General features: G+C 43.5%; 1 protein-coding gene across 1 annotated transcript in view; it reads right to left on the bottom strand.

Annotated features, from left to right (window-relative positions):
* LOC138739957 (cell adhesion molecule DSCAM) overlaps window positions 1-17,388 on the bottom strand; it is a 454,986-nt gene that overhangs the window by 76,884 nt on the left and 360,714 nt on the right. The window contains exons 21-23 of the mRNA XM_069892422.1: window positions 4,600-4,753; window positions 3,898-4,015; window positions 2,475-2,638 (exon numbers count right to left, since the gene is read on the bottom strand). Coding sequence (XP_069748523.1) covers window positions 2,475-2,638; window positions 3,898-4,015; window positions 4,600-4,753 — 436 coding nt within the window. The remainder of the gene's footprint in view (window positions 1-2,474; window positions 2,639-3,897; window positions 4,016-4,599; window positions 4,754-17,388) is intronic.

The raw sequence follows: 17,388 nt of genomic DNA, 5'->3' as shown, positions 1-17,388 counted from the left end.
CAAGTGAGGATGCTGAGATACTTACGTATCCAATAACTTCATTCCCAATAAATCTAACCATCTATCTCAATAATAAAATTCCATAGTCATTTGTCCAGATCGCTAATCTTCCTTGTCAGGGGACAATTATGTCACAAAACAATAATCATCATCGAAATGTTAGTTTGGAATTATTTCTCAAGGTCATGCTCATTTGTTTTATGTTGCCGCAAGCCCTCACATAATTAAACATGACAATAAATTTTTTTAGAGTTTTGAGGCAAGGATGAAAATACCTGCCCGCCAGTCCTCATTAAATTCTCACACATATTTACAACATCGGAGCTAAAGATCTTGACAGTTCCAACGCTTTTTTTTTTCCCCTCTCCCGTGTCTCATAGCATTGAGAGAAGGTTAAATACAAATTGTACAAGTGCTGTCCAACATGCAGAAAATGGGATTAAATAAAACATGAAGCCAGGCGGTTTGGCTCTGGCCACAATGACTGAATGTCACCAACTCAACAAGCTACACCTGTCCATCCAACATGGCTTACAGGGCAGCAACAACTAATCAATCTTAATGCCTTCCGTACATGTGTCTCTGCCTGTCCACACATTCCACCACCATGTTGCTGCAACACAGTTGGTTATAGATGATCAGTGGTGGCTGGTGTAAGTAACAGAGTTAAGGAAGGATGAGAAATCTTGTTTAATGGGGATCTTGATCATTGATCATCCAGTCAGTTGGACCTGGACGTTCTGGCCAGACAGCGGTTCTAAGGTCTCCTCCTTTCGTTCTTCTTGCTTTCTAGTTGCTGGTGAAGACTGACCGCACTGGATTGCCAGACTGCAGAGCAGACAACCACTGGACCTACTCTGTGCCTTCACCTTTATTGGCAGCATGTGAAGTATCTCCATTCGAAACTTCCCTGAGAAGTTGCCGTGTGGGAAAAATCTTCCCCAAATACTCAAGAAAGCCTTCCCCTTTCATCCTCTGGTAGGTTGCCGGGCTCGGTATAATATCTTCTCTTCCTCTACTTCACTCAGTTAGCGGGACTGCTGCCTGAATGTCAGCCCAACAGACACAACGTTCTGTAATACAGACGTGAATTAAAAACTTCCCACTAAGTGGCCACAAAATTTGGATGAAAGACCAGCTCTCAACTTATTCCAATCAGCACACCCTAAATCATTAATACTGCAAGAAATTGAAAACTAAATCAAAAATGCTCCAGATGCTGCAAGTGTGAAATAAACCCGAGTGTTTATGGTGCCAACTGCAGATCAATTTGGTAGTCCTTATATCCTTTCAACCTTGTACACTCACAAGAGGTGGAGACAGGAATTCTCCAAATGCAAGAAAGAGAGGGGCAGGCCGAGAGGGAAGGAGTAAGAGAGGTAGCAAAGGAGGGTGTGGAAGAAATTTGCCAAAAGGGAAGGATACTGTAAAAAGGAAAGTATCTCTTAAAGGGTTAATGGTATGATGTAAAAGTTGTTTGGAAGAATGGACTGAAACAGGATCTGCTCAAAGGGAGGAACCACAAGGATATCTGGTCCTGAGATTGCACAGGAATAGCTCCAGACAATATTTTTTGTTTTATGACATATTCTGACTGCACCATGTTTTTCCAGACCTTCAACTTCCTGTGACCCTGGTGAAAAGGCATATGTCATGTAAGATTGTGATTTCCTTCCCCTTTCCTCTAGTAACTCATTCTGCTGACTTCGCAAACTAACTTGTTTACTTCACTGTATAAATTCGAGCTGTGCCACTGTGTCATTCAGAGCTGAGCCCTGGCTGGTACAGGGACTGCTCTCCAAGATATCTCGCTCTAATAAACTCTTCTGAAGCGTTACCCTGATGTTGGCAGTGAAATTCTTTCTCCGCAACAAAAGGGCAAGAAAGAGGGAGGGGGAGAGAGAGAGAGAGAGAGAGAGAGAGAGAGAGAGAGAGAGAGAGAAAGAAAGGAATAGAGAAAGTAGGAGGAAGGGGGTGAGGGAGGAAGAAAGAAGGAGGAAGAGAGAAAAAGAGAGAACATGTCTGAGAGAGGGAGAGAAAGAGAGAGAGAGAGACATAGATGGAAATGTAGGGAGACGGAGAAACAACAATAGTTAGCTAAGGAGAAAGAGAGTAAAATCAGACAAAGGGATAACTGAAGGTCCCTACTTGCTCTTTAACCAGATAGTGTCTATTACAGCATAATTATCTTTGGTATTGTTGGGATTAGGAAAGAAAAACAAGCAGCTCTCACTTCTTGCTCCTTCTCCAGCCGCTCCTGCTGGATGGTGGCCTTCAACAGAGACTCAGCATCAACAGCATCGTACTCACGTGTGACGTGCTTCAGTCATTGCAGCTCACGTTAAAAACACGTGCACAACATACAAATCAAGTCTGTGCGACAAAACAGCCTCCAGTTCAGATCTCTGAAAGCACTCTCGTAATGCAGAAAGAAGTAATCAAAATGGATGCCACTTCCAGTGGGGTTTGCTCACCTTGCACCTGAAGGTTGAGGAGAATTTCGTCTGATCCCCAACTGTTAACGGACTTGCAGCTATAGTACCCAGAATCCTCTGCCTTTACCGTGCGGATGACAAAACTGCCATTGTTAAAGATGCTCCTGCGCCCATCAGTTAGGACGGGGACTGGTGTCCCATTGCTAGAGCAGAGAACACAAATGCAAACCACGGTCCTGGTCATCAAACTCCTTAATTTAAAAATTTTAATTTAGACAAAATGCACAGTAACAGTCCCTTCCAGCCCATGAGCCCATGCCACCCAATCCTGCAAATCCTATCTAATGGGAATAATCTCACTGTGAGGACTACAGTGATTCGATGAGGCTTGCCCGCAGATGGCAGATGGTTGGTGACAGCTCGCATGCTGCATGGAGGTCAGTGACCCGTAGTGTTCTGCAGGAACCCCCTCTTCTTCGTGATTTTTCTAAATGACCTGGGTGAGGAAGTAGAAGGGTGGGTCAGTACATCAGCAGATGACACAAAGGTCGGCAGTATTGGGGACAGCCTGGAGGGCTGTTGTCAGAGATTACAGAGGGACATTGATATGATGCAGAACCGGGCTGAGAAGTGGAAGATGAAATTTAAACCAGAAGAAGTGAGAAATGATTCATTTTGCTAAGAACGGGAAGTCTTTGAGCAGGATTGACAAATGGAGAGATCTTGGGGTCCGTGACGATAGGACACTCAAGGCTACTGCAGAGTTGGTAAGAAGGCATATGGTGTGTTTGCCTTCACTAACCATGGGATTGAGCTCTGAGGAATGAATGAAAGAAATGTGTTAACTCCCTGGAAACTGTGGCAAAGTACCTGATTCCTATGCACATTTTCTCCCTGCTCTAAAGGTTGCCATAGCCGAAGGGTGATAGTGGGGGACGAGCTCCCACTACTACACAAATGCTCTTCATGAGGTGCATCTTAAATAGCCTCTGACAACCGAGTCCAACTCCTGGTCTTCACGTGTGGCATAGTTCTTATGCCTGGCAGAGCTGTTCTCATTGACGGGAGAAGAGGAAAAGATGGGCCGCTGGCGCTTTGAAACCAGTTAACATAACTCATCTAGGGAGGGAAAACTCTGATTTCAAACCTCCGCTGTCTTGTGTCTTTACCCGCTGATGGGAAAGGCTTTGGGAGTTAACCCCGAAGAAAAATCTAGAGTCGGAATCCCAAAGGCAGCTGAATGCTGTACCCAGCACTGGCAGGGCAACTCCCGCAATGCCGCTGGCACCAAACTGTATTGACTTTCGCCATTCCTTTGGACCTGTCATTAGCATGGAGGGGGGGAATCCCACTGCATGGGCAACAGGCGGATCTCCATATCAACTCTGCCCTGGTATCTCCCCTGGAGAGGCCACCAGCTTGGCTTTCTGCTGCCCGACCGAGGCAAAACCTCACCCTTTACCTGTTCTTCGTCCATTTGACTGCAGGCACCGGGTCTCCAACCACTTTGCACGGCAGCACGATATCTCTCATCCATGGCGTGGTCACAGTGCCACTGAATGTTAGAATCCGGGCTGGAGCTGATGAAAAGCACATTAATCGAGTTAGAATCGTGCTAAGTTTATTGTCCAGGTAAAAAATTAAGGAGGATGGAACTGGACAGATCGGGGAAGAACATCAGCAAAATGAATGGGCCTCAATATCTACCCTCTAGACAAATCAAAATTCCTATCACCAACAATTGCTCTCAGTGAAGTGTAGTTGAGGTTAAAATGGATCGAATCTTACCTAAATCTTCCCATACAAAGGTAAACTGAGCAAAATGCTGAAAGGAACTCAACACATGGAAGAGACTATAAACCTAAGCTATTCATCAGGGCACTGAGGAAAATCACCCTAGTTGGTGCAAGATACATTACCTATGTACAGGGAGAGGGTGAGGTTGTTGTCAAAGAGGACCATGTTTTTAAACTTAGACGAGGCAGCATGGTAAAATACCCTTCCAGCCCACAACCCTGTCCCCCCTCAAATGCACCTACAACCCATGAATGTGTTTGAAGGGTGGGAGGAAACTGGAGCATCCGGTTGCACAGGGAGAATGCACAAACTCCTTACAGACAGTGCTGGATTCGAACCCATGACCCATTCTGGTTTACCATCTTACCTTTGGCAATTGGCTCCACAGTGATGATCTCGCTGGAATTTCCCCTCCCAGCTACGGTGATGGCAACCACCCAGATGCTGTACTGGCGGTTCTGGCTGAGGTTGGGAATACGGTAATAGAAGACATCTGGCGAGGCTTCAAATTCACTGATCACCTGCGGAGGAAAACAAGGAGGTGTACTGTGCCAGAGCGAACCTCAAGAGCCAACAAGGCTTCGACTTTCCAAGGTCATTGCTAATCAATCCATTTTCTGCAGCATTTACATCAGGGCTTGAGGGGGAAGAACAATGAATCCCGACGAGCGTAGTTATGCATAAATCATCAGTTTTGTTCCTGGGTGATAAAGTTTGATTGGATTTCTGGTCATTGCCCTCTGACGTAAACTTACGGATAGTACAATTTACGGTTAGGGCTTTAAGGAAAGGTTGGGTACGTATATGGACGAGAGAGAGATGAGGAAGGTTATTTGGACTAGGTGGGAGAATGTGTTCGGCATGGATTAGAAGGGCTGAACTGCCCTGTTTCTGTGCTGTGATTGTTATATGGTTATAACAACCAATAAGGGACAAGGAACACAATTGAATAAAGGCTGGAATTCTTAAGAGAAAAGTCACAACTTCCGGGTCATACCCAAATGGTTCTAAACAATGAATGCAGTTAAAATGATTCCACTTTGGGCCAGTGCCGATTCACAAAGAAATTACTGCAAGCAGTAAATCGGGGAGAAAATGACGTCACAGCACTATAGAGTCATGGGGCATTTAGCACAGGTTCAGGCCATTTGGCTCACTATGTCCATGCTGACCATCAGATGACTATCTGCCCTCACCATTCACCAGCACTTGGAACTTTCTAACACAAGAGGAGCTAAGAGGGGCAGCACAGATGGCTTCCTTTGGATGTTCCGATGCAGAAAGTTATGGAGGCTGAGCCCATATGCATGTTGAGACTAAGGCAGGCAGAGTTTTAGTCCTTTATCCCTGCCCACAAAGCGTAGAACCCATCACATGGCGAAGCAAGGATAAGTCCCGCTCATACATGAATAAGCCCTGCCCATAAAATGTAAAACCTATCTCGCAGTGGAGTTCCAATAAATCCAGCCCAGAATACCACTGACAGAAGGGAGCCATGGCCTTGTTTAGCCAGTTGTCAACAGCTGCTGGAAAAAAAAATGTCTCTGGTGTTCTGAAAGACACCAAAGTTATTCAAAATAATTCAAGCTACTTCAAATATAATTTGAAAATGTAAAGTGATGGATGTTAAAAGACTTGAAGGATTGAAGTAAACACAAAGAATGCCCCACAGCTGCCTCCCTCCATTGGAAATATACATCTGACAACAGGGAGCAGCTGGGAAAATGCCAGCCAGGAGGAATCTTCTGACGTTTACAGCGGGGGGTGCAATGATGGCCATTATGAGAAGATCTGCTTTCATCTCCCTGGACATTCAGCCAATCCTTCCATATTGGGAGCGGAGAACACAAGCCTTGGTGACACCTGTGCTTCATCTATCGGTCATGCTGGGGAGACGTGCTAAGGTGAATTATTCACCCTATCTACTCAAGCTTTGATTGAAACTGGGAACTTTAATTAGGCAGTAACAATCTTTCTCATTCTATTTGAGGCAATCCATCTCAGTATTAAATCACTCACAATGCCTATGGAACAAAGTCACCACTGGACATAAATCATTTAACAGCAATGGGTTAACAAAGGGTTAATAAAGTGGCAAATAATCAACCAGTATGGGCTCTGATTTATGTCATGGTTTTAGAGCCTCTATCTCTCCAGCTATAGCCATCTAGTTGGCTGGGTAAACACCCTGGGGCTTTGCTGTAATACGAAGAACATATTTAGCAATTATACTAGTGTGATAACATGCAATTACCTCGTGTCTTGAATGTAGTTAAATGTTCAAATGTGCTTCATCTAAGCATTGCCAAATTATATTTAATGCAGAGTACATTAGGAGTTATTAGGACTGATCAAAGAGGCAGGTTTTAAGGGGTTCCTTGAAGAAGGAGAGGTGCCATGGTTCGGAGAGAAATTTCTCGACCTTTTGTGCTTTTGTAGCTGAAAGCAAATCTGTCTGTGGTGGAACTATAGGAGAAATAGGGGTGCTGCAGAGGAGATTGTGGAGACGAGGAAAGGCAAAAACAGGTGCGAGAGTGTAAAAGACAAGGCACTGTTGAAGTAAGAGTGGCGATGGGTGAACGGGACCTGAGGTTTGCTCAGATATTGTCGGGAGGGGGTTTGAAGGAGCTAAATTTATGTCAACTTAGAGCCTTAATTCTGGGTCGGCCGAATTGACGAAAAAAGATCAAGACACCAAAAACCCATCAAACTGAAGGAAGAGAAAAGGCTGCGTGTTTACACAGCAAATTTCAACGCTTTACAATTACAATTGTAATGTAGGAATTTGCCAACCAAATTGCGCACAGCAACAAAGCATGAACAGTAATGTGATAATGACCAGGTAATCTGTTTTTGATGTTGTTTGGAGGATAAATATTGGCTGGAATAACGAGGAGAGCCTGCCAGCTTTTTTTCACTACCAGTGCTTATCCTCAGTGGTCCCGTGAGTGGTTTGCACTTTTATAATCCACTCACCTCCATCCACCTATAACCAGAACACAGGAATGCTTCGGGAATCTCAGTCAGTGTCGCAGCGCCCATAGGAGGTAAAGACATATTACTGATGATTCAAGCCTAAGCCCCTCCTCAAGGTATGAGTGGAAATAGACACACTTCTGAATTAAAGGCTTGGGGAAAAATGGGAGGGGAAGGGATGCAGACCAACAGATAAAAGGTGTTAATTAAATATGATAAGAGAGATGACTATTGATTTTGGCTCTGTGAAAGGAGACAGAGGGAAAAGGATAGAGAGAAAGACCGAGAAAGAGACAGAGCTCAAGGAAAGGAGATGGGGGTGGGGGGGGGGGGGGAGGGTGGGGGGGAGGAGGGGATGTCAAAGGAAACTGTAAAACTTCCCCAGTTTCTGTTAACCCCTCATCTTCTTCCCCATCTCTTTTTCTCCAGCTCTCTCTCTCTCTCCTTTCACAAAGCCATAATCAATTCTCACCTCTCCTCCTTATCATATCCAATTAACACCTTTTGTCTGTTGGCCTTTAATTCAGAAGCTTGGCTATTTTCACCCATACCTTGAAGAAGGGCTCAAACCCGAATCATCGGAAATATATCTTCACCTTGTATGGACGTTGTGATACTGGCTGAGTTCTTCCAGCATTTCCGTTATTACTACAATCACAGCATCTGCAGACTTTCATGTTTCACTCCATCTATAACCCGCTAGCCTGTACTTCTCCCCCTCCCCTACAAGGGGAAGGGAAGTAATTAATGGGCAGGTGAGAGAGAATGAATGAAGGAAATAAGTGGGGAAATGGGACAGAAAGGACTGCTCTCATCAACTCAATGGCTTCCAGGGCGTTCCTCAATGCCAGCAGGAAATCTGAATATGTAACCCAGCTACATTCCCAGCAAATAGTCATTCAAACACTGGCTGTTTAAATCAGGCAAGAGAACAGAACAGCGTTGCCCTTAACCCAATGGTCTTGCCTCTAGGCTGTGCGTGCACGCTCAAACGTTTTGCAACCAGTACAAAAAGGAAATGAATGGGTGGACAAAAGGTCAGTTACCTAAAATAATGTAGCAATTAATAACTATACTTATTGAAAATAATCTCTCAGCTAACTGTTTCTGTTAAGTAGTTGGTAGTTTTTTTTCCAACTACCACAATTGTACATGACTAATTTACATCACTTCATCTTTCTCGTTCCAGTTTGACATTTGCACAAGCATTCGGTGCACACACACTTTTGTCACAGGAAAAAAAAATTGCACAACGTCAGATTTTTGCACACACTAGCTACTAAAAATGAGAGGGAACATTAGTCATGTCTACATTTGATTTCCTGTCTCCTCTCCACCACCCTCTCAGGCAGTGCGTTCAAACTCACAACACTGCCTCCTGTATTTACCTGCTGACATTTATACAAGACTATGAAGAGTGAATCACGCTCGAGACCCATTGTTGGTGAGAGAGCAGCTGAAGCAGGGTACTGCTATCCCCTATAATTTCCATCACCGACAACACCATCCCACCACTTGACACATCTTACCCTCTCCTCCCTTCTCCACTTTTTTTAGGTGTGGTGATACAACACTACACTGGCTGCACGACTACTGGTCTACTACGGGGGCCCACCACTGTACCTGCAGGTAGGCAACCTGGGAGGCTGGCCCCACCTGCTGGCTGTCAATCACCAGCCTGTATGAAGACTCGAACTGGCTCCTTTGGGGGACAGTCAGACATGGAGCCAGCAAAGATAACTAAGACTCATGTGCAAAGTTTAAGCCAATCAAAGCCTGTGGTACAGTCTGTGGACTTTGCGTCAGAAACATTCACACAGCAGCACTCACAGTAGGGGCCGCGCCCTCCGAGGCTCCCTCGTCCACGCATCCCTTGGGACTTTCCCCTGCGGTTGCAGGAAGGGCCACACGCATGCCACACACCTCCTCCCTCACCATCTTTCAGGGCCCCTAACTGTCCTTCCAAGCAATACTTCCACTTGTTTATCAGCGGGAGTCATCCACCGCATCCAGTTCTCCCTTTGTGGCCTCTGCATCAGAGAGACTGGATGCCGACTGGGAGATCACTTTGCTGAGCACTTTCCCATCAGCGACAGTGGCCAACCATTTCAATTCTGCACCCCGCTCCCACGCTGACATGTCTGTCCATGGCCTCATGTATGTCAAACCAAGACCACCCATAAATTGGAGCAGCAACATTAATTTTCAGTCTGGGCACTCTCCAACTGCATGGCATTAACATTGATTTCTCTGGTTGCTGCTGGTCTACTCCCTTCCTCCATCCCTCTGTCTTCCTTCCTCTAGCTCTCCACCCCCTTCCCTCTCCGTGCTCAAAGCCATCCCCTCTCCCCCATCTCCACCTATTACCTCCTGCCTGTGCTCCTCCCCCTGCCCTCCCCCCCCCATTTTGTTTGGGCACCTATCTACATTTTGCTCATACCTTGATGAAGGGCTCAAGTCCGAAACGGCGGTGATGCATCTTTATCTTTGCTAGATAAAGGACACCATTTGTCCCACTGAGCTTCTCCAGCCTCGTGTTTTTACTTCAACCACAGCGTCTGCAGACCTTGGTTTTTTACCATTCCCTTGCTCTGTACAATGACCTGCTGTATATATTAAGACTAGCTTGGTATTCACTAATTAATTAAGTTGCGATAAAGATTTACAGAAGAAAAACCAGAAACTTCTCTCCAATCTTTTAAAGATTGCTAGGATGTGGCATGGGCTGGATTTCTTTCCATTCTGCTTTAAAATCTCCAGAAGATGCTCCCTTTTGAAATAATTCTTGATTCTAAGATTCACATCAATTTACATTTGTTTGACAGTGTGACAACAAAGGCAAAAACTATTGACTTGTCACCTTGAATTTTGTCTCCAATTTCATCTCAACCTTTTGCCTGTATTTTCTGTTTTGATTTTACATTTGTAAAGTTTAAAAAAAAGTCAGGTAAAATAAAACAAAGACAGATTTTGAATGGAGGATTCAGCAAGGGTCCATTTAGATGGAATCTAGCACCCTCTGCTGTCCAGATAGAGAAAATACAGGCATGGTTACAGCGACATTTTCTCTGAGTTGGTAGTCTCACTTGAGGATGTGTTGAAAGTGTTATTTCCAGCAGATGCTGAGTGCTTCTCTGTTTGTGACACACAAGAACGAGAGATCCTAAGAACAGGATTAGACTACCAGGGCATTTGGTGCAAAACCACTATTGTACATATTTGTGTGCCATATGAAAATGTCATGACTTTTCCTGGTTGACCCTGCTCTCACTGGCCGGCTCATGACTCCTCCCCCTTTCTCCCCCATAAAGGTTGCCATGCCACAAGCCTGACCCCAAGTTCGAGTACAAAGATGCTGAACATCTATTGTAAATAAAAGGCTTCAGTCTTGGCAAATTCAGTCTTTGTGTAATTGATCATGCATCAGCCTTCAAGCCTGTTCTGTTGTTTAATATGATCATCGCTGATCTATACTGACCTCAACTTCTTTTCTGTTCCATTTCTTTATACCTTTCTATTCCTCTATCCACTAAATATTTATCCACTTTCACTTTAAATACTACTAATAATCCAATTTCTGTGGAGAAAATTCCAGAGATTCACCTTCGTCGATGAGAGACTGTCATCCACTAACTTTCCTCCACTCTGAGAGCTCAGTGGGGTAGTCTCCTTGATCTTTTATCAGTGCTGAAGAATCCACAAAAGCATTGGTGAGTTGTAATTTTCTGCATTCTTTCTACTCTTTGAACTTTGACCTCAGAGACCGACGAATAAGCTCTTGGATTTCACGATCATTCTCTCCAAACTCATTGTCGTGCTCTCCGGTGGAGAAGCAGAGAACCTCATTATAAGTGCCAATTGTGGTGGGACTTCAGCACTGTCCAGGCACAACGGTTCATGGAGATTGGGAGCATCATTGGGGCAGAGCAGAGCCTTCTTTGTGGGTCCTTGAATCTTCCTACAAGGGTTTTCCTGTGGAGACGTATTTGTGACTAGTACTACTTAGATGCCAAGTGGATGGAGATGATAGAGAGGCTTTGAGAGATCACTCTCTGCAGGATTAGGTAGTGATCAGTCCAGCAGTTGTAAATACCTGCAAGAATTTCAAAGTTCCCAAGGTTCATCACTTGGAGATTGATGTAATCTGACAATACCTGGATTAAGAGAGTTGTTGGGAGGTTATTATTCCATGATGAAATCTCATTGTCGATCCTTGCATCTGATGAAATGGTGCAGCCGAGATAGGTAAACTGGTTGTCCGTTTTGAGTTTTGTGTGCCCGATGGAGATGTGGGGGGGCTGATAGTCATGGTGGGGAGCTGGCTGATGGAGGACCTCAGTTTTCTTCAGGCTGACTTCCAGGCCAAACATTTTGGCAGTTTCCGCAAAGCAGGACGTCAAGCGCTGAAGAGCTGGCTCTGAATGGGCAACTAAAGCGGCATCATCTGCAAAGAGTAGTTCACGGACAAGTTTCTCTTGTGTCTTGGTGTGAGCTTGCAGGCACCTCAGATTGAAGAGACTGCCATCCGTGCGGTACCGGATGTAAACAGCGTCTTCATTGTTGGGGTCTTTCATGGCTTGGTTCAGCATCATGCTGAAGAAGATTGAAAAGAGGGTTGGTGCGAGAACACAGCCTTGCTTCACGCCATTGTTAATGGAGAAGGGTTCAGAGAGCTCATTGCTGTATCTGACCCGACCTTGTTGGTTTTCGTGCAGTTGGATAATCATGTTGAGGAACTTTGGGGGACATCCGATGCGCTCTAGTATTTGCCAAAGCCCTTTCCTGCTCACGGTGTCGAAGGCTTTGGTGAGGTCAACAAAGGTGATGTTGAGTCCTTTGTTTTGTTCTCTGCACTTTTCTTGGAGCTGTCTGAGGGCAAAGACCATGTCAGTGGTTCCTCTGTTTGCGCGAAAGCCGCACTGTGATTCTGGGAGAATATTCTCGGCGACACTAGGTATTATTCTATTTATCATTTCATCAGATGCAAGGATCGACAATGAGATAGACAACAGACTCACCAAGGCAAATAGCGCCTTTGGAAGACTACACAAAAGAGTCTGGAAAAACAACCAACTGAAAAACCTCACAAAGATAAGCGTATACAGAGCCGTTGTCATACCCACACTCCTGTTCGGCTCCGAATCATGGGTCCTCTACCGGCACCACCTACGGCTCCTAGAACGCTTCCACCAGCGTTGTCTCCACTCCATCCTCAACATCCATTGGAGCGCTTACACCCCTAACGTCGAAGTACTCGAGATGGCAGAGGTCGACAGCATCGAGTCCACGCTGCTGAAGATCCAGCTGCACTGGATGGGTCACGTCTCCAGAATGGAGGACCATCGCCTTCCCAAGATCGTGTTATATGGCGAGCTCTCCACTGGCCACCGTGACAGAGGTGCACCAAAGAAAAGGTACAAGGACTGCCTAAAGAAATCTCTTGGTGCCTGCCACATTGACCACCGCCAGTGGGCTGATAACGCCTCAAACCGTGCATCTTGGCGCCTCACAGTTTGGCGGGCAGCAACCTCCTTTGAAGAAGACCGCAGAGCCCACCTCACTGACAAAAGGCAAAGGAGGAAAGACCCAACACCCAACCCCAACCAACAAATTTTCCCTTGCAACTGCTGCAATCGTGTCTGCCTGTCCCGCATCGGACTTGTCAGCCACAAACGAGCCTGCAGCTGACGTGGACTTTTTACCCCCTCCATAAATCTTCGTCCGCGAAGCCAAGCCAAAGAAGAAAGAAGAAAGATTATTCCATGATGAAACAGGCTGTTGATTAAGTCAACAGTTTCAGTTTTCCCTTCATCTTCATTGCTGATCACACCTTTGCAGAGATTATTTACCTCAATGAATCTGGTTCTGAAGGTGTGGATGAGGGACTGATTGCTCCTCATTGGGACTTGGTTAAGAGATTGCCCAAGACAAGAGTGGAAGGAATTACAGGCAGACCCTGCTACACGCTACTTCAATCAATGCAAATTTCTGTTACTGTGATTTGGAAAACTGCAAACATTTCCAGTTTTATCCGTGTAATAATTCTTTCTGGAAATTTCTGGGAGTTCAAGTTACAAGTAGATCGTGTGAATGGCCCAAAATAAAATATGTGGAAATGACAGTCAGCCTCAGTGTGTGCCCCCATTAAATATGGATAAAAGCAAATGTGGAAAGAGAATCAGACAGTGATGTTAAAAGGATAAGGAGCAATTACTTGAGAAGAAAAACTTGAAGTTATTAAACGACATGAAGACGGTGCCAGTAATTGTGAAAATCGGACACAGTCTGGGCTCCAATGAGTCAACAATACGTACCATTTCAAGTAAAAAGCACGAATATAAAGAACACAAATGACTCGAAACAGAAGTCCAGTCATGATTGAAATGAGACGACTACATCATCTTTGGATTGAAGATTATAACCACTTTGTACAAAAAAAACATTCAAACCAAAGCTTTAAACATCTTTTCAATGCTTAAAGAGAATAAATTTCAAGGGGATACGGAAATTTTTGCTGCAAGTTTAGGGTTAGGGTTAGGGTTAAGCATCGATCAGAATCTCACAATGTAATAATCACAGGGGAAAACTGCTGGCACCTGATAAAAATGCTGATAAAAATTTCCAGTAATTTTTCAAAAAAATTGTTGAAGGCGGCAATTACGATGATAGGCAAATATTTCGTGTTGATGAATCGGGCCTATTCTGGAAAAGAATGCCAACAAAAACTTTTTTTAACCAGAATACAAAGTTTCGAAAGATCGACTTCCCCTTTTATTAGGGGCAATGCAGACAGGGACTAAAAATTAAACCTGCACTAGTGTAACGTACTCTGAATTCCCACCCCCCCCCCCCCACCCTCCCCCACCCCCCTGCTTTAAAAGGCACTCGAAGTTAAACTCAACCAGCTACTTGGTGAGCTAATAAAAAAGCATGAGTAACCAAAGAAACTGGTTAGTTTCGTATTTTTGCCCAACAGTTGAAAAATATTGCAAGAATAATAACCTTAGTTTTAAAGAACTCTTGCTGTTAGATCATGCTTCAGGACATCCTACTTCATTGGGAGACTTGAAAGAAAATGTAAAAGTTGTGTTTCTACCACTGAACACGACATCCTTATTGCATCCAATGGACCAAGGAACTCTTGCATCATTCGAAGTATATCATCTTCGAAGGACTTTTGCACCAAACACTGCAAGAAGCGTCAGGAGAAAATGGAATTTCATCTACAGAATTTTGGAAGAAATACAAGATAAAGCAGGCCATTGAAGACATTAAACTTTCGTGGCAAGAAGTATGCGAGCAGTCTGGAAATATCTTTTACCGCATTGTGCAAATGGCTTCAGTCCCACGGACAAAATAATTGAAGAGAAAACTGCTAATGGAAGTAACATAGGTTTCGACGTGGATACAGAAAATGTGCGAGAATTGCTTGATTCGTATGTAGAAGAATCAAGCGAAAATGATCTTCAACTCGATGAGCAACGGGCATTTGAAGAAGCTGACGACAAAGAGGGTGAAACAGCTGTAATAAGGCTAAATAAATTACAGTCAAAGAACTCGAAAGATATGAATGTTGAAGCCGTCAAGGATTTTTATCTAAATGTTGATCCTGATGTGGGAAGAAGAACGAACGTCCGCAGCAATTTAGAAGAAGCGAACGCCAGCTACAGGAAATTGTATAATGAGAAAAAAAATCAAAATCAGTCCAGTCAACTTTGGAGAAATATTTTTCTAAGTTACAGTTTAGTCTTGACGGACGGTCTAAAAGGGATTAATTGTAATTATTCCCATTGATTCTATTAGTCACTTAATGCAAATCCGTCTTCTGTGAGTTAAAATCGGGATACATTAATCGTGTAAAGCAGGGTTTGCCTGCTTTGTTTAGATAGATTTCTGCACTCCCCACTGCCCAAACAGTATAAATCCTGGCATTGTTGCATTGGTGATAGGCTGCAGACACAAGAAACTGCAGATGCTGGAATATGGAGCAAAAAACAATCTGCTGGAGGAACTCAGAGGATCAAAGCAGCATCAGTAGGAGAAAAAGAGATCTCTTCCCACTTGGCTATGGAGCCAAGAAAGCCCAGCACCTTCCTGCGAAGGCTGAGGAAAGTTCATCTCCCACCTTCCATCCTCACTACATTCTACAGAGGATGTATCAAGAGTATTTTTTTAATATTCTAGTTAGAAACCCAATTCCTGGTGTGGACTGGGTGACATTTCAAATCTATTATATAAATGTTACTGTTACGAACTAACAACCCTTTCAATTATTTTTGGGACTAAAGGGACTCTGTTAGCGCGACATAGGAACAAGCAATGGAAAATTCACTAGACAATGGTAAATTCAAAATAATTGTTTTTAATTAAACTATTAACAACATGACATTTCTTACTTATCTCTAAACTTACTTAAGTCTAACTTTAACCCCACTATGTGTAAATGTAAATGTGTGTGTGTGTGTGTGTATGTGTATGTATGTATATAATTAAAGTCCCACTCTGAAAAGTCAATCTTTAGGATGGCATGGTTGGCATAGCAGTTAGCTCAATGCCTTTACAGTGCCAGTGATCGGAACCAGGGTTTGAATCCTGTGCTGGCACTTTCTCCCCACATCTGCGTGGGTTTTCCCCGGGGGCTCTGGTTTCCTCCTGCCATTCGAAATTTGCTGGGGGCATAGGTTAATTGGTTGTATATTGGGCAGCACAGACCTGTGGGTGGAAGGGCCTGCTACCGAGCTGTATGTCTAAATTTTAAAAGAGTTCACCATCATTTTAGTCTTGCTTGAAGGTCTTATATTCTCAGTTCAGAAATAATAATAAAGCACTTTCAAACATTATACCTTTAGCCCTCTTTACTCACAATGTGGCAATTTTATTCCACGATGAATTCACAAACCCAGACAAGGGTGAAACAAATATGGTTATCTTCTTCCATGATGAAATCACAAAGCAGACAAGGGTTAAATGAAGTGGCCACACACAAAAATAGACCCAGTAGAAATCTGTCCTCCTTTCCAAAGAGACAGCGAAATGTTCTTCCTTATTTCAAAAGTCACTGATTCTGTGTTCCCCTTTCCCCAGGAGTAACACACAACAACACCACCGATTCTATTTACTATAACTCAACCCTGACTTTACAAGGTTTCAATACCTGTATGTCACAGGGTTTTGACTCCTGTCAACTCCAAACTGAACTCTTCCAAAACTGAACTCAAAATGTCTGATTCGGTAATATATTTCTCCAAATCATGTGACCGCTACATCATTGCTGAGGTGAGTCACAGTTCTTGGAAACCATATGAGTGTTAGTTTTATTTCTACTAAAATTCTGTTCCTTTTTCAAAACCATTCCATATCCATAACAACCCCTGACCTCATCTCTGTTCAAGAGGTTTAAGTGGCTTTGATTAAACCCAGATGGCTTCTTTCAGCAGTCTTGAATAATTAAGTCCCACTTGAAATCCAGTAGCTCTGTCTGTCCTAGATACTGAGACTCCGAGAATGAAGTACCTGTAAATGTGCTGTGACCTGTGTGTGAGTCCACAACTAACTTATTAAACCATATCTAGATAAAATATAGTTTTAGCATTATACTAAGGATTAACATAAATCCATTACATTATAAATATTGCAATCCTATAAATCTTTCTTTTCTCTTTTTATTTATCTTTGTAATCCTATATTTTTGAATTGACTATAGAGCATGAATTTGTTGGGCACAGTGAATGTTCATATGTTTCATAAATGCAGTTGTTACTACACTAAAGGTAACTTTGCAGCATATTTAAGAAGACACAAATATCCCCACCAACTCAACTTCAGGACTTGTCTTTGGAGTACAGGATTCTAAATTAGATTGTAACAATTCATCAAAATTGAAAATCCAATTATTTTCAATTGATTAGTTTTTGGTGAGTCTATAACAGTTTCCCTAAAAGGTGCCCATGCTCTTGTAAAAACACAATAGTGGAGATACTCCGCAGGTCTAACTATACTTTATGTAGCAAAGATAGAGAGACCTAACCAACGTTTTGGGTTTGATTAATATAAGGTATTAAATGCACTTTAGGGGTATTTTGTTGCTTTTTTTCTGGGAGGTCAAGGTCAGGAGAGATAAAGTAACAAATAATAAACCTAATGTTGACTTAATGAGTAAATAACTTGTCAAATTCAGCAA

The sequence above is a fragment of the Narcine bancroftii genome, chromosome 7, assembly GCF_036971445.1.
Source record: "Narcine bancroftii isolate sNarBan1 chromosome 7, sNarBan1.hap1, whole genome shotgun sequence".
Taxonomy (NCBI): domain Eukaryota; kingdom Metazoa; phylum Chordata; class Chondrichthyes; order Torpediniformes; family Narcinidae; genus Narcine; species Narcine bancroftii.
Note: the sequence above shows the minus strand (reverse complement) of the source record. Positions and strands in the feature narration are given on the sequence as shown.